Here is a 27,991-nt window from a genome sequence, read left to right as displayed (position 1 = left end):
ACATCTAGTTGGTAATATAATTGTTACTTCGTTCTGGTAATCGTTTGCAAGGAGCAAGAGTTGTGTGTGTGTAGCAAAAGAAATTTTGATCAAAATATTGATTCCCTCAATAAATGTTGCGGTCCTTCCATACCATTACATCCAACCAAAAATCCAAAAGAAACTAAATACATGTAGCTGCTAAGTAGCTAAGCAAATAAAGATAAAAGGAAAAGAAGAAAGAAACAACAAAAACTTAACGAGAAACCTACTTTTTGAGTATGATCCATTCTCGGCTACAGACCTCGATACAGACTTTTAAGAGATCAACAAATACCTCCCAAGACGCCCTATCCTATATTACCAAACAAGAATATCAGAGAGCTCTCAAGTTGGAAGAGAGAATTCAGCTTCTCCCACACGACCACTTACCAATGGAATTGATAATTTCTTCCCCTTCCAAGACTTATCTTCAGTTTATTCTCACACAAGTTGGAGTTATTATTTCATGATGACATTTTGAACGGCAGTTCTAAATAACATTCAACACATGGCCATTCTTATCGAAGCATTCTGCAGGTTATAGTAAAACTAGGCATCTAAAGAGTGTAGCAATCATTCCCATGATAAGTAGTATAAGTGATGCCATTAGATGAGACGTGCTGGCATCATATAAAGAGACCAAACCTTAAACGTAAGTGATTGGATAATAAAGGCAAAAGATATACATGCAAGTTTACTAATATTGAAAGTTTGCCATTAGTCTTACACTATTACCGTCAGCAAAGTAAAAACCTATCATTCAAAAGAAACAACATAAAAATCCAAACTAAATTATAGTTAGAAACTAAAAACCTAATGATATTTAATTAAAAGAAAAGCAAGATATGTTTACTTTCTAATCCTAAAGGTCAATTTGACAAGTTAGTAAATTTCAACCGGTCAGAATCAGCTAGTACCCAATGCACATGGAAACTTAACACTGCCGCTCAAATGATATCATGAACATCCAACTTGTCATCATAAGGGAGTTATAAACTGAAGATGATAACCGGAACATTGGAGGGCTAAAAACTTCAGAAATTTCTGATATTCTTTAAAAAACTTGTAATATAGGTTTGACGTAGGGAGGTATTTGCTACTACATAACACCTAACCAGAGCGTTATTATCCTCACAACTGAATCTAGGGAACCTGTCTCACTTCAGCACATAGTACAGCACCTCGCAGTATGAAATCTGCCCTCAGAATGGATGACTTTTGAACTAGATAACATTATAAAGGAATGCACAAGGGTATGGAAGCCATTACGGGGAATCCTAGCCAGGATACTAGACCTGCCAGAGAAATAAGTCAATCATCAGACTCAATAACACAGGTATAACAAGAAACAATATAGATTTGGATAAGATATAAATCTGAAGACGGAATGCCAATCAAACTTTAAAATGAAATTATAAAATCTAAAAAAAAAACATAAAATAAAATAAAAGGAGAGAGGAACACAAACCACAAAAAAAAAATTTACAAGCAAAAGCTATCTTGCCATCAAAAGGGAAGGTTCTTTTCAGGCACCACCTCCAGACTTGCCTGCAACATCTGCAATCTGATTACGAACAATAGGAATCATCAGTGGGAACAAGAGCATTGGAAACTAGTAACACACAACTGTTTCCTAGATCTTACACGATGGCAAAATCAACTTAAAACAATAGCATAACATTACCGTCTCAACGTTTCCTTTCCCATCCACTTGTGTAAGAGAGTTTGGTGTTGGATTAGAAAACCTTCACGCAGAAAATAGAGGGAAAAACAAACAATATGTTAGATAGCATTTTAATGTTTATGGACTCCATACAAGATTTCTATGGACCACAGATGATAGAACTGGAAGCATTTTCAATTAGCCACAACCAGGGAAAGAAAAAACCAAGCCCACTACCTGATTGCCCTTGCTTTCCTTTTTTCTTCCTCCTGAGGGTCTGGCTTTGATGTTGATGAAAACCTAGCAAGACGAGCTTTCTTCTTTGCCTCATCATCAGTGGTCACAGATGCAGAAAGCCCAAATCTAAAAGACCAAAAATAAGGGGGCAAGAGTTTGAAAGAAAAGTTAACCAAGCAAAAGACTATAAATTGAATTCCTTTGCAGGGTGAGCCAACAATACATAATTCAATCAAAAGTACCTCTCAGCTCTAGCCTTTCTCTTCACCTCCTCTGTCTTGTTAGATGCTCCCAATCCATTAGTTGTGGTACCCATACCAAACCTGCAATCATCCCCAAGAATCAACATTAAAGATACTTGAAGGAAAAATAAAAGAGAAATATGACTTTCAGCATAACTTGGAAAAGAAAGAAAGGGTGAATATTATAATTCTTGAAACGAGATGACAGAGAACGCCAATACCACTCCGATAAGAACTTCAGACCATTACCCGAATATTACAAACAATTAGATAGAACATTAAAACCGAAACATCAGACAAACTAACGATACATGTCTGATATGCTCCAGAAGTTCATAATCTACGAGATCCAAATCACCTCGTAACTGCACAAGCAAATCATCGACCCAACATATGACGGGAGGTGCAAGAATTTCTTTTTTTGGATTGTTAAAATCCCTACTCGGCAGTTGCGAGATAGCAACGTAATATTTGTACCAGTGGCAGTGACTAGTTATCACTATATTTGTCCGTAAAAAGAGATAAACACATATAGTTTCGATGCAATCACAGGAAAATAACTGTGCAGAAGCTCTTGATCCCCCAAGAGAAATAGATTCAAATACGCAACAACACAAGAACGAACACATACATGCAGCGTAGACCGATAACCAAGAAATGGACCGATAAACAAGAAATAGTCTCACCGTTCCGCTCGAGAATTACGCTTCTCCTCTTCAGACAATTGCACCGAAATTCCAAAACGCTCAGCACGGCGCATTTTCCTCTGAACATCAGAAACCGGGGCACCGTCATCTTCAGCCGACGGCTTACCGGCGCATTTGGATTCATCCCCTTCCTTGGATGACCCGCCATCAGTTGACGAAGGCGGAACGGAGGCAGGAGGCTGAGCAGATGAAGAAATCGTCGTTTCTAGGGTTTGACTAGGGTTTTCTCCAAGCGGATTCTTGCTATTGCTAATGTCATTGAGTCCTGCGGGTGCTACCGTGGCCATTGGAGGAGCAGATTTGAAACCGGAAACCTAATCTGAGCTGCTTGCGAACCACGAAAGCTGCAAAGGGGAATTGCCGCGTGAAAGAGAGGGAGAGCACAGCTTTTCTATTCGTTTTTTGGGTTTGGTCAGATATTTCACATCTTGGATGAGAGTGGCAGGGCTAATAATGTAAATTCGCATCCGAATGAGAATCGGGGATATTTCCCTTTCATATGTCTACGTGCTGGCTTTTCATTGGTCCATATTTCTTTCCAAAAATAATATGCATCTTCCTATCTAGTTTTAGTTGAATAATAGATAAAATGGGTTAGATTGCAAATTTTGTACTAACTTATAATTTAGTTGTAATGATTTATAAGACACAATTTATGATTTTATTCATTATACTAAGTTGATTCACGACATTTTTCCAACTATTATAAGAACTACGTTATAATTTTCCATCAACTATCAACTATATCGTTATCTAATTTTATTCATTTTGTAATCGATCTACTAATGTATAAATTTTTGTTGCATTTTACTAAAAGATCATTTTAATGCAATTTTTTATAATATTGCATCGATTTCTTGTTGTAAATTTTCAAATAATCATTTTCATTACCTAAAAGTTGCAACATTCATCTAAGTTTGAGGGATGTTTTTTTTAGGAGAAGTGTTTGACAAGAAGATAACATTTCATTATATGTTTACATGTGATTGTCGTAAAAGTGATGTATTTAATTTTTCACATCTTCTTTCGTTTTCTTTATTGTTATGATCATATTTGACCTACTCATTTACGTTTTGTTGATGATTTGGTGATCTTTAATGTCACAAACTACAATTCCCTTGTGTGTGTGAATTGTTTGAGAAATGTTTAAGGAGTTATTTGAGCTTGTTAATGAGAGTTCGATATTTTGTGTTAGCATTGTCTTTCTGTGGGGTTTAGTAGTTAGGTTACCTCATAAGTTTGGAAAGCTTTTGTATGTTGGTTTTTTTTTCCTTTGTTTGAGATACTTACTAACGATGCAAGGAATCGGTCTATTAGGCATTGTCTTACGTTGGTCAATTGCAACTTTTTTGTTTTTTTGTTTTTATTTTACAAAGCTTTCAAAGTCTATTGGACTTTTTTTTGTTGTTGTCATGTTTGACTGCTATTGATCATGATTTTGATAATTCGTTTCACTTGTTTATTTAGAGGTAGTGTTGAAGGGTCAATGTTAATTGGACATATGTTTATTTTCTACATATGTAAAGGTGATCTAGGTATTCGCCACATTCATTTGGTAACATTGTTGTTATCACGAAGTTATGTGGCTTGTTGTGTTTCAATATGTGAGTCTTTGTGGGTTTGTTGGGTAAAAGTGGAGTTTGTGGGGTTGAAGTATTTACGTGGTTAGGGCTTGAACTATGTTATGATAGTTCACGGCTAATGGTTCATTTTTTCCATTGTTAATGGACATTATTCAGTTTGGCATGCTTCTTGGTTAGAAGGGGCTTCGTCCTCCAAATATAGTCATTTTTTATATAATTTTCACAATAAGCCTTGATTGGATTTGGAATTGACCTTCTACCTCTAGGGATCGAATGTTATGTGTATCTGTTATGATATCCCTAATGACAATGTTATGTGTATCTGTTGTTCCTAGTGGCTCCCGAGGAAATCACATATACTTTGAAGCGCACATACGGATACGATACGATTACGATACTACGTACCACATACTGTGATTCGACATGTCGGCTTAATTGACCTCTTAGTCTTACGACGACAATTCAGCATCACGTTGAAGTTGAAACGAAGCTCCAAAGAACAAAAAAAGAAAATTATGGATAAGATATAGTGAGTCCTCAGTCTCCGCTATTCGAAGCGGTGGAAATGGCTTCAATCATCCACAACGGCCTTCAAATTTCTTCGAAGCTCGATTCTCCATGGCCTAAGGTTTCATCACATCTTCATTTTCATCCTCGAGCATGGGTTGAGGCTGTCCACAATCACGTTCCTCAATTTTCCCCAGGTTCAACTCTTCCCTTTTCTCTCCACTGTGAAGATCGGCGTAATCTGATTGAGTAATGTATGCATTCGTATTCGTAGTTATCCTCAATTGCCGTCCTTCTCCGCGCTCTTTGGTTCGATGCTCCAGTCGAATCGAGAGGGAAGGCGATCCGTCTACTGCAGGTCAGTGAGTGTTTCCGCGAGATTTTTCTTCTTCAAGTTTAATGGTGATATTCGTACATGTCTGTTTCAATTAGAGGTGGATAATAGCGAGGCATTTTTCAATTGTGGTTACTTGTTCATCATATGGTAACAGTGAGACGAATTTGCAGAAGCCAATAGGACGTCTTCCGTCCGAGGAACGATTGAGGGGTCTGAAAGTAAAGTTTCTTCTATTAGAAATGTTGCTCTATGTGTAAGCACTTGCTGGGCTTTAATTTTTTAATGTAATCAAACAGTATGGCTGTTCGTTGTTAATTGTTTTGCTACTGTTTATTCTCTGTTCTAGGTTGCTACTGCCGTGGCATTTGGTATTGGGGTGGGTTTGAAAGATGGAGTTGGCAAGGCATCTGAATTTTTTGCCGGGTATGTTACATACTACTTTTTACAATCGTCTCTCCAGTAAACAGACGATTTTTTCGGTTGTCTGTTATTTTCCTTTAGCAAGCTGATTGATAGGATGACAAATGGGATTGACCCTAATCAAATACGATTTATAAATTCATTGGTAATTGGGGAATAAAAAATTTCGTATAGGGAAGCATTATGCAGAATGCGACTTGCACTGCAGTCCCATACTGTTTTGGTTACATTGGTTCTTGGATTTGTGGCTTATGCTTAGCTTTTAAGGAGAACTGTGCATATTATCTAGGACAAGAGCGCATGTGCACATTTCATATTGGTACAAGTACAAGCTTAGTTTTGAACTTTGTAGTCTGTAACATTAATGTAGAGATTTGGAAGATCCAAACATACCTTACCTTGTATTTGTAGAACTCCTCACTTTATTTTACTTCTTTATGCTCTGTCAATGTCTGATTTTATGACAATTTTCAGGTATCTTCTGGAGCAAAGTTTGTCAGTTGACAATCTCTTTGTCTTTGTTTTGATTTTCAAATACTTTAAAGTGCCAACGGAGTATCAGGTGCTAAGTTTGTCCAAAGCTATGACTAAATTGCTAGTTAGCATGCAAACTATTGCAATTACTTTGCTTTCCTGAATAATTTAACGTCTATGCATGTTGATGATTTGTTGGTTTTGAAATATAGAATCGGGTGCTTACTTATGGTATTTCTGGTGCAATTGTCTTTCGTCTAACAATCATACTTCTGGGAGCAGCCACTCTGCAGGTAACTTCTCTTCCTGTTGTATTCCAGTTTGCTCATATAGTCTATCTGAGAATTGTATCTACTATTTCAGAGATTTGAGGCTGTGAACCTGCTTCTGGCTGCTATACTTCTATTCTCATCATTTCAGGTTTTTGTTCTAAGCTTTTTACTTTTAAATTTCCATATGTTTTCTGATGATCAATTATTAGGACCTTTTAGCTTAAATGTATCATGAATTCTGCAGCTGTTTGCGAGCAATGAAGAGGATGACGGCGATCTATCAGACAACTTTGTAGTAAAGACGTGCCAACAATTAATTCCTGTTACAGGTATTTTGAAATTAGAGTATATTTGTTTTTGTGCTGGAGTATGTACTCGTGATAAGTGCTTGATCATTTATTCTATTTTCTTAACACATTTATTAGTTCAGAGGAAGTAAAGTAGACTCCTTTGCAACTTTTGTATATTTGCTACATGAAAAATGGTGAACCTCATTACTATGATGATCAACTTTCCTTAAATCACAGTCCATATTTGCTTAGGTAACTCGTGAAGAAATTATTAAGAGGATTTATCAAAAAATAAACGGGAAAAGAATATTTTCATGCAATATAATTGAAATGTTTTTTAGTTATACGAGGAAAACACTAAATAGTGTATGAAAGTGTTACTTTTCCAGTCTGTTTGGTCGGCTTACTCTCAAACGGGACATTTGTATCTCTCTCCCTCTCTCTCTCTTTTAATGGTTATTTTTTTCTCTTTTTATGCTCATGGTTTAGATATTACTTTCCCTGTTATATTGTTGCAGCAACCTATGATGGGGATCGCTTTTTTACACTTCAGGAGGGTGTGAAGAAAGTAAGTTATGATAGACTCTACTGTAGCTTTAGGAATACCATTGATGACCTTTCCTCATGTTGAGCATGAAATAAGAGAAGATTCTTTTCGAGAAGCATGTCACATTGTTCTATTGGAAGCTTATAAATCTGTCATGTAAACTTAAATTTGACATGATTTCTAACAGGTCTCGAACATTTTGGACAGGCAACACCTTTACTGCTCACCATAGCTGTTATTGAGCTCAGTGATATAGCATTTGCAGTACGTTTTGCACGACTCAATTATGTTATATATGCATCAGGATGTTATTTACTTCACCTTTTTAGTTTATGGAAATGCTCATTCAACCTTTATTTTCTTGAACATGGTGCTAGGTTGATTCAATACCTGCCGTTTTTGGTGTTACAAGGGACCCTTTCATAGTAATTACGTCAAATTTTTTTGCCATTTTAGGTAACATACCCTTCTTCGAATTAACCTCTTGGATAAATGGATCCTAACAACATTGACATTGATTTTCTTCTTCTTTTCTTTACATCACTTCAATCATGAAGTAATTTGCCAACATTTGTTTGATCTAATGACTCGCTCAAATATTAAATATGGGAACATTAGTGGCTAATGGGTTCAAGAGTTTTCGTAGTAGTCAAATAGAAAAGTTCTATCTTTTTCTTTTCTTGAAAAGGAAACATTAAATCAAAAGATCTATCGTGGAAGATGTGTCAGGATACTGTATTTATTGTTCATTTGTTTCCTTTAACAAGTTGAGAACTTTGGTATGTATCCAGTTATTCATTAAATTTTTTGGAGATGCATAATGACCACCATTTTTGTGTGCTACAGGTTTGCGGTCCCTATTCATTCTTGTAGCTGATGGGATGTCAGAATTGGAGTACTTACAGGTAAAATTTTAGACGTAAAAAATGAAGAGCATGTCAAGTTCTATCATTCTTGTATCTCACTTTTCTCTTACCTGGTGGATGCTATAGTAAATATTATTAATATTATTTTGTAGTCCTCAATTAGGTATAATCAACATTATTTCAAAATCTCATTTGTTACAATATTTTCTATTTCCTAGAGTTTTTACTATTTTTACATTCATCATTTTTATCATTTTTTTTATTCTTTGCTACAATTTTTCTTATTTTACGTTCATAATTTTTTTATTCTTTGCTCCAATATTCGCTATTTACTTTACAAATTAAAATAGTTTACACTTCAAACAAATACTATTTTAAATCAAACCAAAATAATCTATACCCCAAACATAAACTATTATTACCCAATTGTATTAACATATAACTATAATAACTAACTCCTGCTCCAAATGTCCCTTGAAAGTCTTAAAGCACGTCCACTTTAGGACTCGGTTGATTTAAATAAAATGGTGAAATTGAAAACTCAATTAAAAAATATTTTTGGTGATCATATAATTGTGGACAAATACTATGGCCGTACTGTGCAAGCCTTTTTGGTGTTTTCCAAGTCTTACAAATGGCTCAGTTATTGCTCTCCTATAAACGTGCACTGAAGGAAATTTTCTCCATATTTTCAATGTCCTTCCAGCCTTCCATTGGCGTTGTTCTAGCATTTATTGGGAGCAAGATGATCCTTGATTTCTTCGGTGAGCACGCTTTTGTCCATTTGAAATGTCAAATCTGTTATGACACCTATATACATTTTAAAATTCCAGTATTCATTGACCTCACTCTTCATGCAGGATTCCACGTTCCAACTGAGGCATCTCTTGGATTTGTCGCAATAAGTCTGAGCACTGGTGTTCTCTTGAGTCTATTGAAGAAGGCTGATTGATCAGAAAAACAGAAAGAGAGGGTGTTCGGCTTTAATCGAAGTAAGTTATTGCTTCTTCATTTTGGTAAAAAAGAAAAGGCCTATCAAGCTTCTAATTGAAAAATTAACAACTTAAGTGTACCGTTTCAAGCTTCTAAATAAAAAATTTAGGCTGTTTGGTAACCATTTTACTTTTAGTTTTTGAAAAGTAATCCTGTAGACACCCCTTAAATTTTTTGTTTTCATATCTATTTTTTATCAATGTTTTAAAAAACCAAAGCCAAAATTTGAAAACTATGGCTTGTTTGGTAACCATTTCATTTTTCATTTTTTTAAAATTAAGCCTATATTTCCCCGTTTTCTTGTACTCTTTTTCATAAGTACAAGAGTGGAATTATTAGCCAAATCTAAAAACAAAGATAAACTTTTAAAAAATAGTTTACTTAATTTTCAATAGTCTGGTTTTTAAAAACATAGGTTGGAAGTACATAATGAAACAAGAAACTTAGAGGTGGAGTGGAAGGAAAGGAGTGTCTGTAAGCTTAAAACTAAAAACCAAAAATCAAGGGTACAAAACGGGGCCTATAAAATTAGTTGAAACGTTTTTCTTTTCTTGAATTTGGTGTATTTAACTCTTATATTCAAGTCTAAAGATATGAGGAAGGGAGGCATAGAAATTATATGCAAATCATAGTAAGAACACTTGAGGAAACAAGGTTAACTCTTCAAAACTCAACCGCTCTTGAATGTGAATTGGTAGAGTAGGGAGGCATAGAGATTAGAGAGTGAAGCTTCTGATTCTGTCATTGTCAAAAGGTTGGACGAAAAATAAACTAGAATAAAATTTAGAGCAAGTGTCCATAACTAAATTATTAAAGGTTAGTTTAGCTCAACAGTAATTGACATGACTCACCAACCTGGAGGTATAAAGTTCGATCTCTCATCTTAAGTTGTTATACTAAAAAAACTAACATTCTTTCTATTACTAGATGTTAGGATTTCCTACTTTCTAATCATTATTTTTCATGATTGCCAGAATTGTTTGTTTAAAATTGTCATTTCACTATTGACTGGAGCCACGGTTATACTTGGGAAGAAAAAGATGATAGAGCCGTTCTGCTATCTACGAATCATGGAGGTTAGAAGAACTATTCTTTTAAGAACTCGTTGGTGGTTGTGCTGAGATGATGAATTTATTCTCCTTGTTCTTTTCTAGTAATTCCAAATCTCTCTCTCAGAACCTTTCTGTTGTAGATAAATGATTAGTAGCTCTAAATCTCTGCTTTTCACCGTTACATTCTTATGTCAAAGGTGAGTTATTGTCGTCCCTTTCTGCTACCCCCACCCCACTCCTCCCCCCAAAAAATATGTACAATAATTATTATAGTAATGAATGTAAAATATACTTTTAGTTCTTGGGATTGGGATTTGAAATGAGGTTTTAAAAGTAACATTTTGGTCCCTCATATTTCGAATATGGTTATAATCTATGTTAATTTTACTGTTAAATAGTATAAAAAAGATGAGTCGTGCTATCGTGGCAAATTCTTTGTAAGTCTTGATGGGCACGAGGGCTGAACCCACCCTTCTGATCATCATACTGATTTTAGAGCGTGTTTAGTTTGTCTTTTGAAGTGCAACTACTAATAGTTTTTTAAACAATTTCAAACTTTATTATGAACTCTATTGGTTAGAAGAGTTTAAATATAAAAGTCAAAGAAGTGTTTAGATAAAAAAGAATTCTTTTGATAAAGTCCTTTTACCACCCTCAAGTCACCTAAAAGAAAGAACTACCACCCTCGAGTCATGTAAAGAAAGAACTAGAGCACGACACTTTTGATTTGACACTTTCGATTTGATCTACATGGATTTAGATTTACGTATTTATCATAATTTTTTATCATATACAGTTGAAACAAAGGTTAAACTATAACCAATATTATGGTTGTGAATACGGATGAAAAGAAAAAATTGAGCGAAAAGTTTCAAATCGACAATTTTCAAAAAGTATTTTAAGTGTTAAATCGATCTGATAGATTGACCAATCCTTATCTATCGAAATCGAGGTTGGTTTTGGACTTTACTAAACCAATTATGGTCAGTTTGGAGTTGGTTTTTGTTTCTAGAAAAAATCAATCCAACTCCGACCAACCGATAGATCATCTCTAGTTGTGAAAATTTATATTGCATCATTTTCATACTTTTTTAAAAGTTAAAACGTCCATTTGCTTTTTACATTCTGAATTATTTAAAGGTATAATAAAAACAATTTCATATCTAATCTAAGCATCAACCTACCTGATAAAAGGCATGTAGTCCAATCCAACCAACGATTCCATACATTTGCGGCAATGTGTTAGCCAAAATTCGTACATATAATTTTAATCTTTGGCATTAGTTTCCACAATTTTCCACATATAATAATAAATGATAGACGACGTACATTTCCATAAAACACACACTATATTTTTGGAAATCAATATGTATATATATAGAAAATGAACCCACATCACCACATGCCTGTAGGGTGGTAGAGTTTAGAGTGTGCAAAGCTAAACCAAATTTGATTTCTAATTGAATTGAGTTTTTCTTATCTTCATACCTAATAAATGGGACCAAAACCATTTTATGAAGTGTTTGGTTTGGTTTATCATATTTTGTTATTAAAAATATCCAAACTATACAAAATCTAATCCAATATAATTTGATTAGTGTACACAGTGTACAAATTAAGAACATGAAAGTTCACATACAAGCTATAACTTGAACAGAATTAGTAGTAGTCAGATGATGTGAGAAATGGAGACCTGTGTAGAGGAGAGCGGAAACTAGTCACGTACTTGCACAAAAGTCGACTCGCCATTCGTGCAACATTTGGAACCCCTTATGGTGGTGGCAATGGCAGAAGAAGAAGAAGAGTGCACAAAAAGAAAGTTACTGTTTGTGTTAAAAAGTCAAACCATTGCAAGTTAAGCTATGTATGAAAGAAGAGGTGAAGGTAATAACAATGAATAATAATAATACACCCACATTGTGTCCAAATACAAAACTAAAATAGAGTTTTCTGATGCAGAAAGGCAAAAGGCCTTCTTGAATTAGAAGTCCAGTAGCCACTGGCAACAGAGTCCAGTTCAGCTTTGTCTGTCTAATTTAGAATTGTTAAGTAAACACATCATTTTTCTGTCTAAAATGGTACACTCTAATTTATCTATTTTCCCACATGCACATGGTGACATTTCTTGTTAAAGGGAAAACCAAATCATTTTTTTTTTCTTTTTCTTTTTTGCTTTTTACCAAAACAATGCAATGACTTTAGCCATCTCCTGCATTGCTTGTGTTGTCGCTCGTGTTTTGTCTCACAAACTGTCCCCTGACACGGGGTCTCTGTTCGGCTAATCTCTTTCTGCTTTGGTATCGGACCTGTGAAAGAATATAGAAGTAACTAATAAGTAGTCCATTTAGCAGAAAACTAGCATCTCAAAAGAAACACACAAGAACAATCCCATCCTTTCCTTAAAAATAATAACTCAGAATCCAAAGAGCAAGATAACACCTTTAGAAAAGCATAGCAGTAAATGCAATGATTCCAATTGACACAACGTAACGAGAGACCATTTAGAGGTTCCAAAGCCAACTTGAAGAAAGTCCCATTGGTAATTCTAACATGGCTCAAGAAAGTTACCCAGGGAATACAATTTCTTTTCCAAATAAAATCCCTTTCTTGCATGTTGATGAAGTAAATATGTAATATACCGGCCCCAGAGAAGGTACAACTATTCAATGTGCTTAAAAAACAGTGCTTAAAAAATGATCAATAAACATGAGGAAATGGTGAGCAAGAAACATATCAACTCTCGTATGACCAATGAAAGAAAGTTCCCCTAATTGCAAAAACATTGAAGTGTCAAAATAATTAACAAGCATAACAGTAATAAAATTATATCGCAATCCTTACTGAAGCACAGACTCAAATCATATCATTTTAATATCTAATCGTGTATCACACCAGCAATTGTAGAAAAATATTATTTTACTATCCTGCATGTATTAGGTATGTAAAGCTTGTTGAATACATGCGCTATTAAACCACCAATTCACTCAAAAACTTAAGCTTATGGTTGAAGACAAATTTAATTATATATCACCAACACATGCCAATCTCTCTTACACTGAGATTTAATGAAAATTTGCCAAACACTTAGCTGGAAGATTAAATCATTTTTGCATAAATTTTGATCTAGGCAGAAATAGAAGAGCAAAATGACAATTACTTTCTTGAGATGGTTGATTTTAACTATTTATATGCTGCATTTAGAATCTTCTTCAAACCATTGGGATTTACTAAGAGGGACTGTATTATTAGAAACACAAGTAATTTGTTCTTCAAGTTCCTTTAAACAAAAATATTTAATCATTTCAGTCACACTTAAATAAATAAACATCTGATGTGAGATCATTGAAATGTATAGAGATGCATATGCATATAATCAAGCATAGCATATATACATATATATTTAGCCCTGTCTATATTTGTGCTTCTCTTAATGCTCAGATTGGATATAGAACAATTCCCTATATATATGAATACCAAGCTTTACAAGACGAGGAATAACAAAATATAAGGAGCATTGGACTAAAAGAGAGACTGAGTAGCATTACCTTTTTACGGAAGCATCTTTCCTTTCTTTTCTGGCGAAACTTTGTCAAGGCAGCTTCCCTTTGTGAAACTTTGTTTTGGTCCATTTGGTTTCCACTTCCGCTTCCACTTCCGCTTCCACTCCCGCTCCCGCTCCCGCTTGCATCCCCACTTCGACCAACTCCATTATCACTTTCCATATTCAGCCCTCCAGCATTTACTGCAGTGCTACTACCATTTTGGCCATTGCTTCCGTGGTTACTGCCCGAAGCACTACCATTCACACTATAATTCGCTGCATTACCTTCTATAGTACCATTTAAAACATTGTTTGACCCACAATGTGTGGCAGCTGCAGATATTTTCTTTAATGAAAAATCATTATGCTCAGATGATAATCGTTGCATATTGTGGACAAGCTGATGAGTAGGATCATATGTGTGACAAAGTTGCTGCATTTGAGATTCCCTGTGCACAAAATTAGACTGAGCTTGCATTGTTGCAGTTGTGACATTATTAACATTATCAGCTTGCTGTGGAACAGATAGACTGTCATTCTTAACAGGGTGGAAAGCTGCCGATGGGTACAAACAGTTGACTGTTGATCCCATTGCTGACTTGTTATTAGTAACTACGGACTTGGAAAATGCATTATTGGTAGTGGACCCCATGTCAATATTATTGCTGTCTCCATTTGAGCATTGATTGGGAGGGTTACCACTGGAACGAGATCGAACATCTTGCATGTTCTCTTGATTTGTAGCTTCTAAGCCATTAGTAGGTGGAGAGTTACTCGGCGGAGAGTTACTTCCAGCATTACCAGTTGGAGTCTTGTTAGAATTTGAGCCAGCATTGTACCTGTGATTGTATGGATAGTGAACTTTTTTGGTGAAAAAGGAATTGCCTCAACATTTTGAAACAATATTTGGAAGGATGGACCATTTTCTCACATACCTAGAAAAGGCTGAAGAATCCGAGCGTCTCAAAACATTCCGCTCATCTTGGACTGCTTTCCCCGTCTTTTGAACTCCTCTAAGCCTTTTTAACCCAAGCTCAAGAGATGGAAAATCTTCTGAATCTGTAACATCTTTATTCTTAATGTCTGTGGTCTTGGGATGGCAGCTCGGTGCCTCAAACACAGTGACATCCATCTTGGAATCAGTAAGATTGGTAGCAAGACCGGTAAAAGTTGTTTCCTCATACTTAAGTTTGCTCGATGGGCTCTCAGAGTTGAGGTCCAGATGTCCTTTGTTGAACTGCTCATTGAATCCACTAGACCCAATCTCAAGCCTGATGTTCTGTTTTCTATTAACTAACTTGGTTGGATGCTCCGTAGAGAGTTCAAGTTGTAAATCTAGATTTCTGTGCATGCCTAATTCAACTTTAGCCAAGGTAGCAGTTTCTGAAGAAGAATGAAATGGAAAAACATTAGACAAATCATTAACAGTTCGTATAGTTCTCAGACACACTCAGATATTGAAAGGCATACCCAGTTGCTTTTTCTGCACCTGGCACCCTGCTGTCAAAATAATTGCTGCATTATTGGCAAATGCATCAGCATTTGAGTGGACAACTTGGGCACAAGTACTATCAGGACATTCACGTTTATGATCCCATGCTGATGCAGATACCGGCCGAGGGCTTTCAACTTCTATAGCTTGCTTAGTCCAAGAACTCTGCAGAAAGAGAAATGGAAATTAGCAAGAAGATATCCACCCCACTCTACCCAGAAAAAACAAACAAAAAAAAAACAACCAAACAAACTGAACAACTTTAACTGGTTAAAGGATGGACCCGTCTTATCACAGAAAAACAAGTGCTACTCGCTTAACGGAAAATGGCAACGATAAGAGCACTATACAAGTTCAAAATGCATTTGATCTAATTGAAGTGAGAAGTGGCACTAAAGTTGGGAATCCTTAGATAAGCTTATGACAAATATATGGTATTTTCTCAGTGAAAGTGGCACTTTAATGAACTGAAAAGAGAAAGTAACACTAGTTACCGTTGGATAGGGAACACTCTCAATTGTAAGAATTTGAAAAATATGGTATTTTTCTAGGTGAAGATGGTACTTGAATGAACTAGAAAGAGAAAAGGTTATTAGTTACTGTTGGCTAGGGGACACATTGAACATTTAGGAATTTGGAAAGATTTTGGGACGAAATTTGGTCATTTGCTAGGTCTAATGCTTCTATATGAGGGTCCAAGAACATTTGTAATAGCCAATTTGAAGATTCTTTTTATATAGCATGTTGTTTGGCTCCCCCATAGTATGGACTGTTTTTGGTATGCCCTTTGAATCCTTTATGACCTCTCTTTTTTTTCTCCCAATTTGTGGTTGATTTGGAAAACCTTCAGAATTTAGGACACCAACCATCATTGATAGTAAACAATTATGCAGTCCTAACAATTCCATGACTGAAACTAGGTCACATCTTTTAAATCAATCTTTCAATGTAGAAATAGTCGATAACTTATTTATTAAATTGCATGCTGGGAAGGATATTGATCCCAAGAAAGATAACAGACAAGAAAAAAATGAAGTATTTCTTGCCTTGTAGAAGGCCAAGTCTCCTGGTTCAGTCACTAGGTTACTTTAATCAGCAAAAAACTCCAGTAACTTACTTCGTTTTATTGGAACACATGTGTGATTGCGTTGAAGTAAATACATTAGTCTTATCATAGAGTGATTGTGTTCACTCTAATACCCACTTTATATATGTCATTTCAGCCTATTCAAAACTATATATCCTAGCATAAGGTTGATTATCGAGAAATGCATAACATGCCACATCAGCAACACAGAGCCAATTGAAAAGTAAGAGAAGAAAAAAAAATGAAAATTTTCTTGGATAATCTAATCTACAATCAAACAAGTAACTAGCACTGTAGCTAACACATAGCCAAGGGAAATAAAACAAGACCAAACAATCAACATCTAATGAATACTAACAATTCAACTATTTAAACATGATGCCACTATTTCAAAGAGCATTTGTTTTAGCCAAAACTAGTTAGAGAGAGACCCTACTATCTTTGATGCAATATGTTTGGCACTCTTTCACGTGCATATAAAGCAATCCTTAGTCTCTTGACAAAAAACATGCAATACCTGTGTGCCACTACCATCATCACTCCCATCAGCAATATTGAAACCAATGCTCTCGTTGTCTTCTTCTTCATCATCGTTACTTCCAGTGTTGTTGTCTGATTTTTCAACACTTTTTGACTTCACAGATTTTTGGGTCTGTGTGCCACTCTCACTTCCACTGCCGCTAGACTAAGAGAAACAATAGATATCAGTACGACATAATTACTAGGAAAATATCAAGTGTCCAATACCCCTAGAACATAGAAGATAAATGTGAGCCAAAATTCTCTGAGAATGCGCCCGGCAAAAATTCAGGCAGATCTAAGAAAGGAGAGTGACATTCATTATAGATAATTAGCTAAAAGGACAACAAATACTAAAAAGTACTTCACTCTTCGATATTTATCCATCTATAACAAGTCATAAAGTCAGCTAATCAATAGAATACAATCAAGAAGGAACACAAGAAAGTGAAAGTACTCACGCTATGACATCTTCTCCAAACATGTTGCCAAAGGTTTTTAAGCTCATTCTTCCGAATGGGCTTCACTAAAAAATCAACAGCACCCTTTGACAAACATTTGAAGACTAAACCCATTGAATCATGAGAAGACATCACTGCATGAATCATCAAAGTAAAAAATTAAAAGAAATAAAACTTAAAAAAACCAATAGATTAGCTGGCATAAAAAGATAAAAATACTTGAGAGCAATACGCTTGATAAACTAGATACTCCAAGAAACTTACTGATTACAGGTATATTCTTCCTCGTTTTATGGTTCATAATCTTGCATAAAAGACCAATGCCAGATAAGCAGGGCATGACCACCTCTGTTAGGACGAGATCTATGTGATTTGTCAGATCTTCAAGCATCTTCCATGCGTGTAGTCCATTTGCAGCCGCAATTACTAACAATGCCGACAAGCAAAAAAGGGTGGTAAACCAGACAAGGAGAAAAGAAACATAAAACCCAAATGAAAGTCAGATCATACGCAGGAATGTTTTATTTTTAACTATGCACTCATTGATGAAAGGATATTAAAAGATCAACCGAAGACATAGGATCCACATAACTATTCGTCTACCAAAATACGTTAGAGGAAAAGAATGGCTCATAAATAAAGGATGCCTTAAATTCACTCCTACATGGTTTTCCATGAGTGCTATCTGATAGGGCACCAACTCCAAAAGCTTTATTGAATTCAGAAATCAGCCAAATGCTATTACAATATCAAATGGAACAAGAAGAACAAGAACAAAGATTACTATCTTCTTCCCACAACCGAGAGAAGACTCCCTATACTAAAAAATGACCCAACACCATCCTCCCCTTTCCCTCACACGTATTTCCCCCTTACTTCCTAACTAACTATGGTCGCCAGACCCAACGAAAGCAATGCTTCCACACATACATGCTTTGCCTTTATTTCCCTTCCTACTATGTTTCAATATAACTGGTGACCTAACACTATCCAGAAAAATGAAAAATATAGAATTTATATTTAAAATTCACTTTTTCTAAATGAATGTACGGTTTCTAACCAGAATATGTGTGCATGCACACATAAGAAAATAACCAACATAATAACAACCCCTCTCCCCACCCCCAAAGGCAACCTAAAGTATCGACAACAATGTCAGTTACAAACCAGATACCAGTCGTGCCAATTGCTAACTTCCCTTACTGCTGTAAGTAAGAATTCTAGTACAAAAATTTAGATGCTGGAACCAGGGAAACAATTATGCGCTATTAAATATGGGGTTACAGCAAGAATCAAATTCAAACTCGTAAGGGCAAAAAATTGCTTCCAAAGAAGAACAAGAACTTTTTAATCATTACTAAGCTAATGAAATTAGTACTTCATAAAAGGTGACACGCAGGTATATGAATTGTAGCAGCTAGTGCTCTTCCTAGTTTGGAATAGGACACAAATGGAATGAAAAACATTTGAGGAAACCAGAACTGTAGATAGTTTCTCATAGAGGACCTCTTCCTGATAACTTCGACAATATGTTTATATTTTAGAATAAAACTTGACAAAACCAACATGTTTCGGGATTATTTAAAGTGCCTTGCTATTTACAAGAAGAGTACGCAAAGATAATTGTCAACTTGTACTTGACTGAGGTCCAGGATGTGCACAAAAAATAATTTAAGGAACTCCAAGCTCTAGAAGAAGCTCAGAGAGGAACTCTTGGGTCTAGAAAGAGCTCATCAAGAATACTCCAGCTCGAAGCCATGGATGGAAGCAGATATTAAATATCTTCTTTTGAAAATGGAAGATACATCGTTTCCTTTTCCAAAATAAAATAAAATAGAAGCTACATCAAATTAGTAATTCCGCAATAATAGAAACTGCTTGTGTAATGAATAAGTACTTCCTGTTTGTGTAATGATATTAGTACTTCCTAACTACAGAAGTTACACTTTATCAGAGAAGGTCAGATGATAGCGGAAACTTGAGAGTCTGAGACTACAAATTGTTGAAATTAAAACATATATACATATATACACATGTGTGTGCGCACACATCTGAAAACAACCAGTCATATGCATGTAGAAAACGGTGCCAGAAAGACCAATTTACTGACCTTCATAACTGCAATTACAAAGCAGTGCAGTGACTAAATGGCGAGTCGAGTCGTCATTTTCAACAAGCAGAACCTTGAGAGACCTAAGATGTAGAAATCTCTCCCAGCAGACCATAGATCCTTGAGGCTGCTGTTGCTGTTGTATTTGCAGAATGTCCTGCGCATGAACAGTGGATTTTCGACCATCCTCTGTATTTCTAGTTAATCCATTGACTTTCAACTCATTTTCCTCAACCGGGCTCTGTTCCCTGCCAGATACACCATTATTCACGCTTCCATTACCATCATGCGCGTGATGACTTGTTTCTCTTAACTCTCTCAGCCTGCCGGCATGAGCATTCATCAGGGTTGACACTTGTCGTCAATCAGAATCAGAAAGCTTGAGCACGTGAAACTCTAGTTTCCCAGTATCTAAAATCACTCTCCAATCAACAGAACAAAAGCACATAACTCTATTCGTTGTTCAAGAACCCAAAGGCACCCTTCAACTTAAACAAGTGGAAACGACCATGAAGTCCACACAGACTACGGTGGGGGATTGGAGACAGATTCAGTGCGTATTCTAAATCCAACAAGGAGCCGCAAAATCCAATGGTAGCCTGCTCCCTGGAAAAACCACAGTACCTTAAAAGCCTAACCATTATACATTAAAAACAAGAATAACACGAACAAGAAAAACAAATGTTTGCAGACGTTAACCAATTAATCCTATTCCTAGCAGCAGCAAGAAAGTGAATATAATGACTGAACCCATCAAATTTTTTTAAAAAAAAAGATTTTTTTTTATCAAACCCTAAAGTGAAGCAAACCGAGAATCTCCTGACATTAACCTCAATAGACCGATCCACAAATTACCTAGAAAGATCAACGTAGTAATCTATAAAATAAACAGAGACTTCTCATATGCAAACTTGATGTAGAATCTTATTGATTATTACTGAAAAAAAAAAAAAACAAAGAAAAAGCAAATGAAACAATAACTATGAATCATCAAAAGAACGAGTAGGGACGAATTAAAACAGCAGTAGAATTAGAAACAGAACCGCGTATGAAGAACATCACCATCAGAGCTTCCAGATCGATCTGGAGGCTGGAGGTGAGGGGAAAAGGGGGGTCTGAAGAAACGTAAAATCTCAAAGCTTAACTTTATCTCCAATTCAGAAATCGCTGAATTTCGCGTTCTATGTTGTTTGCGAGTAAAGTTGCAGTGACGAAGTTGCTTGACCAGCCTCGGAAACAAGGAGGCTGGAGGTTGAAGAAAGAGGGTAATGGCCGAATTTTCAGTTTTTTTTCTTTTTTTCTTTTCTCTTCGGAACTAATTGGAAGAGAAAAATTAAAGAAAAAAATGGAAGAAGATATTGCAGAGAGTACGCGGGGGGATGACGTGGACAAATTGAAGCTGTGGGATGGTCCAAATGTGCCACGCAGGACGAAGATATTTCCAACGTGGCTGAAAACTTGGGGCCACGGGTTTTAGAAGCGGAACGAAATCTAAAGCCGGGAGCTTAGAAGAGATTGTATGGATCCGGGAGATTTACTCTGGACACGTGGCTTCATTTTAGAGCCGATTTACCAAAAGATAACGTCGTTTTCACGGACGTCGAGTATTTCCCTAATTTTCCGTCATTTTCGGTTGGATAATGATTCAAAAAAAAAATACACACAAACGCATTATACTTTCTTTCACTCTCCTCATTAAACCAATTTTGCATTTTATATATTTCTAACTTAAATTTAACTCCAAAATATCATGGATAGCTTATAACTCAACTCCTTTCAAAATTATTCATGCATTCCATTATCTCAAGTGATACGTTTATTGAAATTTCTTATTAATAATATAGCGATGGATTAAAATTGGCATCTAGACACTCCTATTATAGCTAAGTTGTGTGTTTTTTAATAAATTTTAAGATTGTTTAGATCAACGACGAATTCATTAAAGGAGTTGAGACACGTGTCTTCTCACATTCTCGATTTTTGTATTTTTATATTAATTTTAAAGTGTCGGATTACAATGTATATTAAATAATACTCATTTTAACTAAATTTTAGTTTTGTTGTAGCGAACATGTCCTCAAAACCATAAGGTTATGGATTCAATTCTTCTAATGATTTTCCTAAAAGTTTTATTTCAAATATCAATAATTCAATCATTTTGTGCTATTTTTAATTTTATATCTACATATATATACATCACAAAAAATCACGTAGAAATTATCGATATTTCTTTATTGCTAAAGATACAATGAATGTTATTAAAACATCCATAAAACGTTGAGATTTTTTTTAAAATATTTTTTTAGTGTATTTAATGTCTTTATATAAAATTTATAAATGTGTGGTTTAGATGTGATTTATTATAAAATAAATAACAATGGAGTGTTGAATTTTTTTTATTTTAATAAAAAGAAGGTTAACGGTATAAATAAACGGTAAGGTTTGTAGAAAGTCTTAACTAAATTTAAATATTACCCACAAATCTACCAATGAAATGAGATTTATATGTTTATATTGTTATTATTTGGTTACGAACGTGTGGCTATAACGGAACTAACCGTAGTTTTCTAATGGGAAATGTAAGAAATGTCTAAATTCCATTTAATATATAATTTTGGAATCAAAGTCAATGGTTTCGTTTGAAATTTGAATATACCAAAATATCTTTCACTATTGCAAGTCCAATTTAATGCATATAAATGTGTAATTCAATCCGCCATTTTTATATAAAATTATTTATAAAATATAGCAAAATTCAAGGAGTTCAACGTAGTTGTTGTTTTTCTTTTGCTATACATAATAATTCTCTTAATTTTTTTTAATTGGTATGAATCAAATGTATTTAAGGGTTGGACTATTTCTCATATTAGTTAATTGAACTAAAAAATATTTTTAAATATATCATAATAAATCAAAATATTTATAAAATATAATCAAATTTAGGATTTTTTGAATGATAGACATTAATGAGATAGATATCCATCACAATTTTGAAGGCTTGTCATTTATATTATTTGATTTTTTTATATTTTACAAATATTTTTAACAATGTTGTACGATTATTTTTTTATATAAAAGATTAATATTTTAATAAACAATAAACCTCTTAATAAGGGCTGATATATAATTATTTAGTATTTGTATTTTCCTAAAACGATTTTTTAATTATATGTTTTTATCTTAAAATCTAACCCAGTTAGATTTTCAATTTATATTAGAGATATAACAAATAAATATATGTGATATATTAAGTATAGTTTGTCTTTGTATCGCTAGCATATAAAAATATTTAAATTCTAGTTAAGATTTTACATATTATAAAGTATATAATGTTTGCAACTATGAATTACAAATATCGAAACTAAATTGTTACATGTTAAAATGTAACATAATTTAAATGATTAAAAGATATGCGATCAAAAATTTCAACGTTAGAATTTCTAACTTTGTATGTCCGTCACAAAACAAGGGAGAAAACTATTATTTAAAAGAGAATAAAGGCAAGAAATGTCATTTAAACTAATTTAATGAGTAAATTGCATAAATCACCTATTTTTTAATTATGGTAAACTTTTAATGTAAAAAATTAAATCTTCAAATTCATATAAGTGTCAAAATTGACCCAAATCAAACGTTCATATGTACATGATTGTATAAACTATAACGTGTATCTAATCTTGAAAGCCCAAATCTTATCATTTGTAGGCAATTTCTATTATTATTCTAAGCTTTATGGTTTAATTTTAACATTTGTAAAAATTTATATGAAAATGGTTAGTAGAACTTAGGTAAGTGTTGAAGTATTACTTATTAATAAATGTTTATTTGAGCTATCCACATAAATAATGCATTGACATGTGAATTCATCTGCTTGTTGTATTATCAACTTTAGGGCTAATTTGAGTCTTTTGAATTAATCATTTCAAGACCTACTTAGTTTCTACTCAATTGAGAATAATTTGTCTATAAATTAAATCATAATCTTTACGAATATTAGAATTTTTGTCCTTTTGTTTTGGTAGAGACAACGACCGTGTAAGCATTTTTATAATATTATGGTTTTGTTCACTTTGAACATAACACTATTGAGTTTTGTTTTTGTTTCACTCTAACTATTGAGGTAGTGTTGCTTTTGCCTATCTACCTATGTTTATCTTTTTGTATAGTCAATGTATATTTTGGTTGCTTTCCCAACAATCGATTCTTTTCTTGAATAAAGGACGACCATCATGATGAGCCTTGAACCCAAGACCTTAGGGTTTCAAGGGAGGGCAAAACAATTATAGCAAAGACAGAATATAGTAAAAAATATATTTTTTAAGATATATTGTAATTTGACACTTCAAAACCAATATTAAAATATAAAAACCGAGAATGTGAGGAGGGCACGTGTCCCCTGACCCCTTAATAGATCCGCCGATGACCACATCATCTCATGACTGTTTTGTAGACTTCACTACATATTTGTTTGACAATTAAAGACTTTATCGCGAGTAAGAGGCATGACTATTGATATCATGACTTTGTTTCTAATTTCACAAAAAAAAAAAAAAAAAAAAAGCTATATTACAATTGATAGTTTCCCTCCCTTATATAACATATTCACATCCCTTTTATGACCAGTGCACTGTTTTAATCACATTTAGGTATAATTCTCTTGACGTGTCAATATTTTCACGTTTTTATAGATTTGATATCGATATAAAAGATAAATTAATATCTCATTATATCACAGAAAAAACCACAACACATACGTAAAACAACAAGAAAAAAATATTACGAAAACTAAAAACGAGGCAAATAAACTCGTTATTGCCACTTATTCAACATTAATTGAATGCTTCATGAGATAATGTTCATTATGTCACTAGTTTCATTTCAATTTTACACACATACATATATTACTTTCTATTGTCATTCATGTTTGAGAGTTTTAATCTATAAGATTACTAGTTTTTTTTATAAAAAAAAACTTCGTTAGTTCCAACGTTTTGAATTGAGCTCTTAAATTTAAAAAGTTACACAGTTAAATTTGATTTCATTCAAGTTCTTAATCATCAAAATACTACAATTTGAATTTTACTTCAAGTTAGTCCATCCAAAATGTGTTTTATGAATTTCAATTTTTATTAAATACTCACTTACAAAATATTACAAAAACTTACGTGTTAAATATAAGAATAATTTTAAAAATAAAAAAATAAATTAAAATATTTATAAATTATTGTAAAATTTTGGACTTTATCGATGATGACGACGGATAGACTTTCTATTACTATAACAATCAATAATATAATTTAAAATTTTAGTTGTAGGTCTTAAATATTTTGTAAAATTTGTTTTTTTTTAAATCTTAAATATATAACATGTTCCTAAATAGAAATTAAACAAAAAAGTAACGAATAAAAATGTATTTTATTAATATAAAAAAAACTATACAACAAATTAAAGAGGAAAATAAGTTTAAATATATATATATATATAAAAGAGAGAGAGAGTGGAAAAGGTTAACGGCGTTAAAGTTGGCTGGCGCCAGACTGTCAGGGGGAGAGCAATCGAAAACGTAGGTTGATTGGTCCGTCATTTGTAGTGGCACGTGATCGGGTAAAAATATCAGAAAATGAATCACATTGAGGAGGGGGGGGGGGGGTTTGAATAGCGTGCGGCCGGTAGCAGGATATAACCAATCATACAGGAACTTGAGACGTCCTTTTCCTTTTCACATATAAATCTTCTTTCTTCTAATTAAAAAAATACGTTATAATTTGTGTGTGTGAGAGAGAGAGAGTAATTTAAATTTCTCCGACACGTTGTCCTTATTATTATTTTTACCTGCCGAATATCAAAATATATTTATTGTGAGAATCCAATAAAGACGCGCCACGTTGCATCATCACCGTCAATCTAGCGCCTGATATTCCTCTTTGACGTTGAAAGTATTACACGTGTCGACACTCCATCATCCCATCCCATTTTCCAACATACTTCTGGTGAAAGTAAAAGATTTAGTAAATCAATAATAATAATAATATCTCTTTCTTTTTTTATTATTTTGAGAAATTGTGCTGGTGTGATAAACTAGAGTAGTTCTTTTTTTTTTTTTTTTTCATTTCAAAAATAAAAATTGCAAATTACAAAACCGAGGTGAACCCGGTTACTCATTTTACTGTTAATTAGTTTTAAGATGTAATTTTGTATTAGAGGTGTAAATGGTTTTGATTGAGTTGAGTTAGGGAGATTTTTTTTCCTTTTATCAGCTTGATTTTTTCGCTTGGTAAAATTGACAACACGAAAATGAGATCTTAAACACAACCACCGACAGATTTAGTATAGGCTCAGGGAGGGTTCGAGCCCCCTCTCAACTTTATTGTCTTTTATATAGTATGGATAAACAAAACCAACTAATAGTTAATATTTATAAACAGTTTAGTGGTAACTATGTTTGTCAGCTCTCATTCGCCATTTTTGACAAGGCGTGAATTGACATGCAAGAAGCAAAAAAGAAATTATACAAATAGTAGGTAAGGTTGTTATCATACTTATCTAAACGCCTTGACGAAAAATTATTTATAGTTTACCATTGATTTTACGGTAGATAAAAGTAAACAAAGGTGTCGAACCCAAGGGAGTGGTCGATTTTTTCTTGAATGAAATGCTTGGAAATATAGAGATTAGTAGCAAAAGGAAGATAAATTATTAAAAATAAATTGGGAGAAAATTGTAGGGGAAATGGAGAACAACTCACAAAAGAGGGAGATAGTAGATATTGATACCAAGGTGGTAAGTGACTAAATGAGTCATGGACTTAGGCTTACATCAAATATTATCATTGAATAAAAAATGGTAAGAAAATTGAATTATGCATGGATTTAAAAGAGAATTTGATTGAAGATTTTGTTGCAATATCAAATTGTTTGATCTTGGAATGAATTTTTGAATTAAAATTCAAAAAAAGTAAAGAATTTCAAAATGTTTAGTTATCACTCAATAAATTTTCTGGATCCGCCACTAACTCCAACTCAATCCAATATTATTCTTCCAAGGTTGGGGTTGGGTTATTTATTCTTTTATTTTCTTAAGTATATTGTTTATTAACTTAAAATACTTTAGTTTGTTTACCACTCATTTTAATAACTAAAATTTCATAAAACTTATATGGAACTCAAAGGTTAAATATCAAAATTTAGCACATCTAATACAAAAAAGAAATTTATAAAAAAACTTCATAATACTACGTATGAATTATAATATTGGGTCAACCTGGATTTTAAAAAATGTAACTCGAACCCAACCAAACCCGACAAAAAATATAAAAAATTCAATCCAACCCAACCTAGCCCTTACAATTTGGGTTGAGTTTGGTAGTTCGGGTTGTCAAGTTATTTGAACATTTCTACTTCGTATTATCTAATACTGTATTGTAGTTCATAAAACCTAAATGAGTATTTGGTCCAATAAAAAAATTGAAATCAAGAGCTGGTATCCTACAACGACTTTGTGTCATTATATCATAATTAAAATGAAAATTTAATTGGAATTACACACCAATTTTGAGGGTAAGTGACGTTTGTTTGAGTAACACTTGTCTAACCTAAAAGTTTATTTGATACCGTTTATGTTTTTTGCTTTGTATTTCTTTTTTTTTAGAACAGAAAACATAAATATATTTGATAACCATTCACGTTTTTATGTTTCTTGAAAAAAAAATAAAACATAAACGTAATCATTTTTTTTCACTTTTCTTGTATTATTTTTTTTAATTTTGATCAAATTTTACAATTCAAATATAATTTATTAATGAGAGACAATACCCATAAGTATTTATCATTTATAGATTTTGAAATTTTATTATATTTTCAACCGTTTTTTAAACAAAAGTAAGTCAAACTGTTTAAACTGCATCAAAAAATCACTAAATGACATTTTTCTTATACAGATATAAATATTTTGTCCACTTTAATATTTTTTTTCATAATTTTTCTAAATATATATATATAACATGCATTAGATTAGAAAAATAATCATCAAATACACATGGGTTTCGAAATAAAATTAATCAATAATAATTGTCACTCAAGTCATTTGTTTTAAATTTTAAAGGCTATATTCTCAAATCTTTAATTATATTATTATGTAAATGCCAAGATCCCAAAAAGTATTATAATAAACTAAACAAATATCTTAAAATTCACAAAATTTATATATTGAAAAATCGTAACTGGGTTGTCTGTAAGAGAAATAAAAGTAATAAATCTTGAAATATAAAATAAAGAAAGAAAAAAACAAAACAAAAATGTAAGAATTGAGGAGTGTTCACCAACTACCAAATCTACAGATTGAAATAAAATATAAACAGAACAAGAGAAACCACTTCTTGAAGTTTTTTAATTAACCCCATTTTCAATAACGCAATGATTATCGAACATGTCAATTTCTAAAAGAAAACAAAAAATGCAATTGCATCAATTTGAAGGGGTTAAGTAAAGTCCAAAATACACACAAAGTACTGTTCTTGGTTTATTCTTTTCTTAACTTGACCACATGCAGAGGTAGGATTTAAAATCTTGACC

General features: G+C 33.4%; 3 protein-coding genes across 7 annotated transcripts; 1 reads left to right on the top strand and 2 right to left on the bottom strand.

Moving 5' to 3' along the window:
- Positions 1-67: 67 nt before the first annotated feature.
- On the bottom strand, positions 68-3,282 carry LOC101221301 (protein MODIFIER OF SNC1 11). 2 transcript variants are annotated; one of them, XR_004216044.1, is made up of 6 exons: positions 2,850-3,282; positions 2,164-2,244; positions 1,922-2,047; positions 1,706-1,766; positions 1,490-1,585; positions 68-1,316 (listed from the first exon to the last, which is right to left on the bottom strand). XR_004216044.1 is itself a non-coding variant. In XM_031884148.1 (6 exons), exons 1-5 carry the CDS (start codon positions 3,155-3,157, stop codon positions 1,547-1,549), a joined length of 615 nt encoding a protein of 204 aa, XP_031740008.1. In that variant the 5' UTR covers positions 3,158-3,282; the 3' UTR covers positions 68-1,316; positions 1,526-1,546. The 2 variants fall into 2 exon arrangements, 1 of the variants encoding a protein (XP_031740008.1); XM_031884148.1 differs by having other exon boundaries at positions 1,526-1,585.
- A 1,641-nt stretch (positions 3,283-4,923) lies between these two features.
- On the top strand, positions 4,924-10,560 carry LOC101221768 (thylakoid membrane protein TERC, chloroplastic). The gene is made up of 15 exons (XM_004142054.3): positions 4,924-5,157; positions 5,235-5,318; positions 5,468-5,550; positions 5,644-5,720; positions 6,192-6,279; positions 6,404-6,484; positions 6,555-6,611; positions 6,708-6,792; positions 7,272-7,321; positions 7,508-7,564; positions 7,678-7,756; positions 8,147-8,205; positions 8,873-8,930; positions 9,027-9,158; positions 10,134-10,560. The coding sequence occupies exons 1-14, from the start codon at positions 5,019-5,021 to the stop codon at positions 9,116-9,118; spliced, it is 1,089 nt and encodes a 362-aa protein (XP_004142102.1). The 5' UTR covers positions 4,924-5,018; the 3' UTR covers positions 9,119-9,158; positions 10,134-10,560.
- Positions 10,561-12,078: 1,518 nt separating this feature from the next.
- LOC101210765 (two-component response regulator-like APRR7) lies at positions 12,079-20,763 on the bottom strand. Of its 4 annotated transcripts, none has more exons than XM_004142173.3 (9): positions 20,465-20,763; positions 19,422-20,027; positions 17,576-17,737; positions 17,312-17,445; positions 16,849-17,016; positions 15,223-15,409; positions 14,688-15,135; positions 13,757-14,591; positions 12,079-12,517 (listed from the first exon to the last, which is right to left on the bottom strand). In XM_004142173.3, the coding sequence occupies exons 2-9, from the start codon at positions 19,762-19,764 to the stop codon at positions 12,410-12,412; spliced, it is 2,385 nt and encodes a 794-aa protein (XP_004142221.2). In that variant the 5' UTR covers positions 19,765-20,027; positions 20,465-20,763; the 3' UTR covers positions 12,079-12,409. The 4 variants fall into 4 exon arrangements, with proteins under 4 accessions (XP_004142221.2, XP_011653605.1, XP_031740472.1 ...); XM_011655303.2 differs by having other exon boundaries at positions 20,567-20,746; XM_031884612.1 differs by having other exon boundaries at positions 19,422-20,020; positions 20,465-20,744.
- Between the last annotated feature and the right edge of the window lie 7,228 nt (positions 20,764-27,991).

This window comes from Cucumis sativus, chromosome 4 (assembly GCF_000004075.3).
Source record: "Cucumis sativus cultivar 9930 chromosome 4, Cucumber_9930_V3, whole genome shotgun sequence".
Taxonomy (NCBI): Eukaryota; Viridiplantae; Streptophyta; class Magnoliopsida; order Cucurbitales; family Cucurbitaceae; genus Cucumis; species Cucumis sativus.
This window is presented reverse-complemented; position numbering and strand designations above follow the sequence as displayed.

What these genes read in the sequence shown, in the direction of transcription:
- LOC101221301 (XM_031884148.1), bottom strand. Translation starts at nt 3,157, where the DNA reads ATGGCCACGGTAGCACCCGCAGGACTCAATGACATTAGCAATAGCAAG. An exon ending in CGTAATTCTCGAGCGGAACG is followed by an intron (nt 2,245 to 2,849) that starts GTGAGACTATTT and finishes GGATGATTGCAG; the next exon opens with GTTTGGTATGGGTACCACAA. An exon ending in AGGAAAGCAAGGGCAATCAG is followed by an intron (nt 1,767 to 1,921) that starts GTAGTGGGCTTG and finishes TTCTGCGTGAAG; the next exon opens with GTTTTCTAATCCAACACCAA.
- LOC101221768 (XM_004142054.3), top strand. Translation starts at nt 5,019, where the DNA reads ATGGCTTCAATCATCCACAACGGCCTTCAAATTTCTTCGAAGCTCGAT. An exon ending in TGGGAGCAGCCACTCTGCAG is followed by an intron (nt 6,485 to 6,554) that starts GTAACTTCTCTT and finishes CTACTATTTCAG; the next exon opens with AGATTTGAGGCTGTGAACCT. An exon ending in GATGATCCTTGATTTCTTCG is followed by an intron (nt 8,931 to 9,026) that starts GTGAGCACGCTT and finishes CTCTTCATGCAG; the next exon opens with GATTCCACGTTCCAACTGAG.
- LOC101210765 (XM_004142173.3), bottom strand. Translation starts at nt 19,764, where the DNA reads ATGAATGCTCATGCCGGCAGGCTGAGAGAGTTAAGAGAAACAAGTCAT. An exon ending in TTGTAATTGCAGTTATGAAG is followed by an intron (nt 17,738 to 19,421) that starts GTCAGTAAATTG and finishes CGGCATTGTTAG; the next exon opens with TAATTGCGGCTGCAAATGGA. An exon ending in GAAGAATATACCTGTAATCA is followed by an intron (nt 17,446 to 17,575) that starts GTAAGTTTCTTG and finishes TGATTCATGCAG; the next exon opens with TGATGTCTTCTCATGATTCA.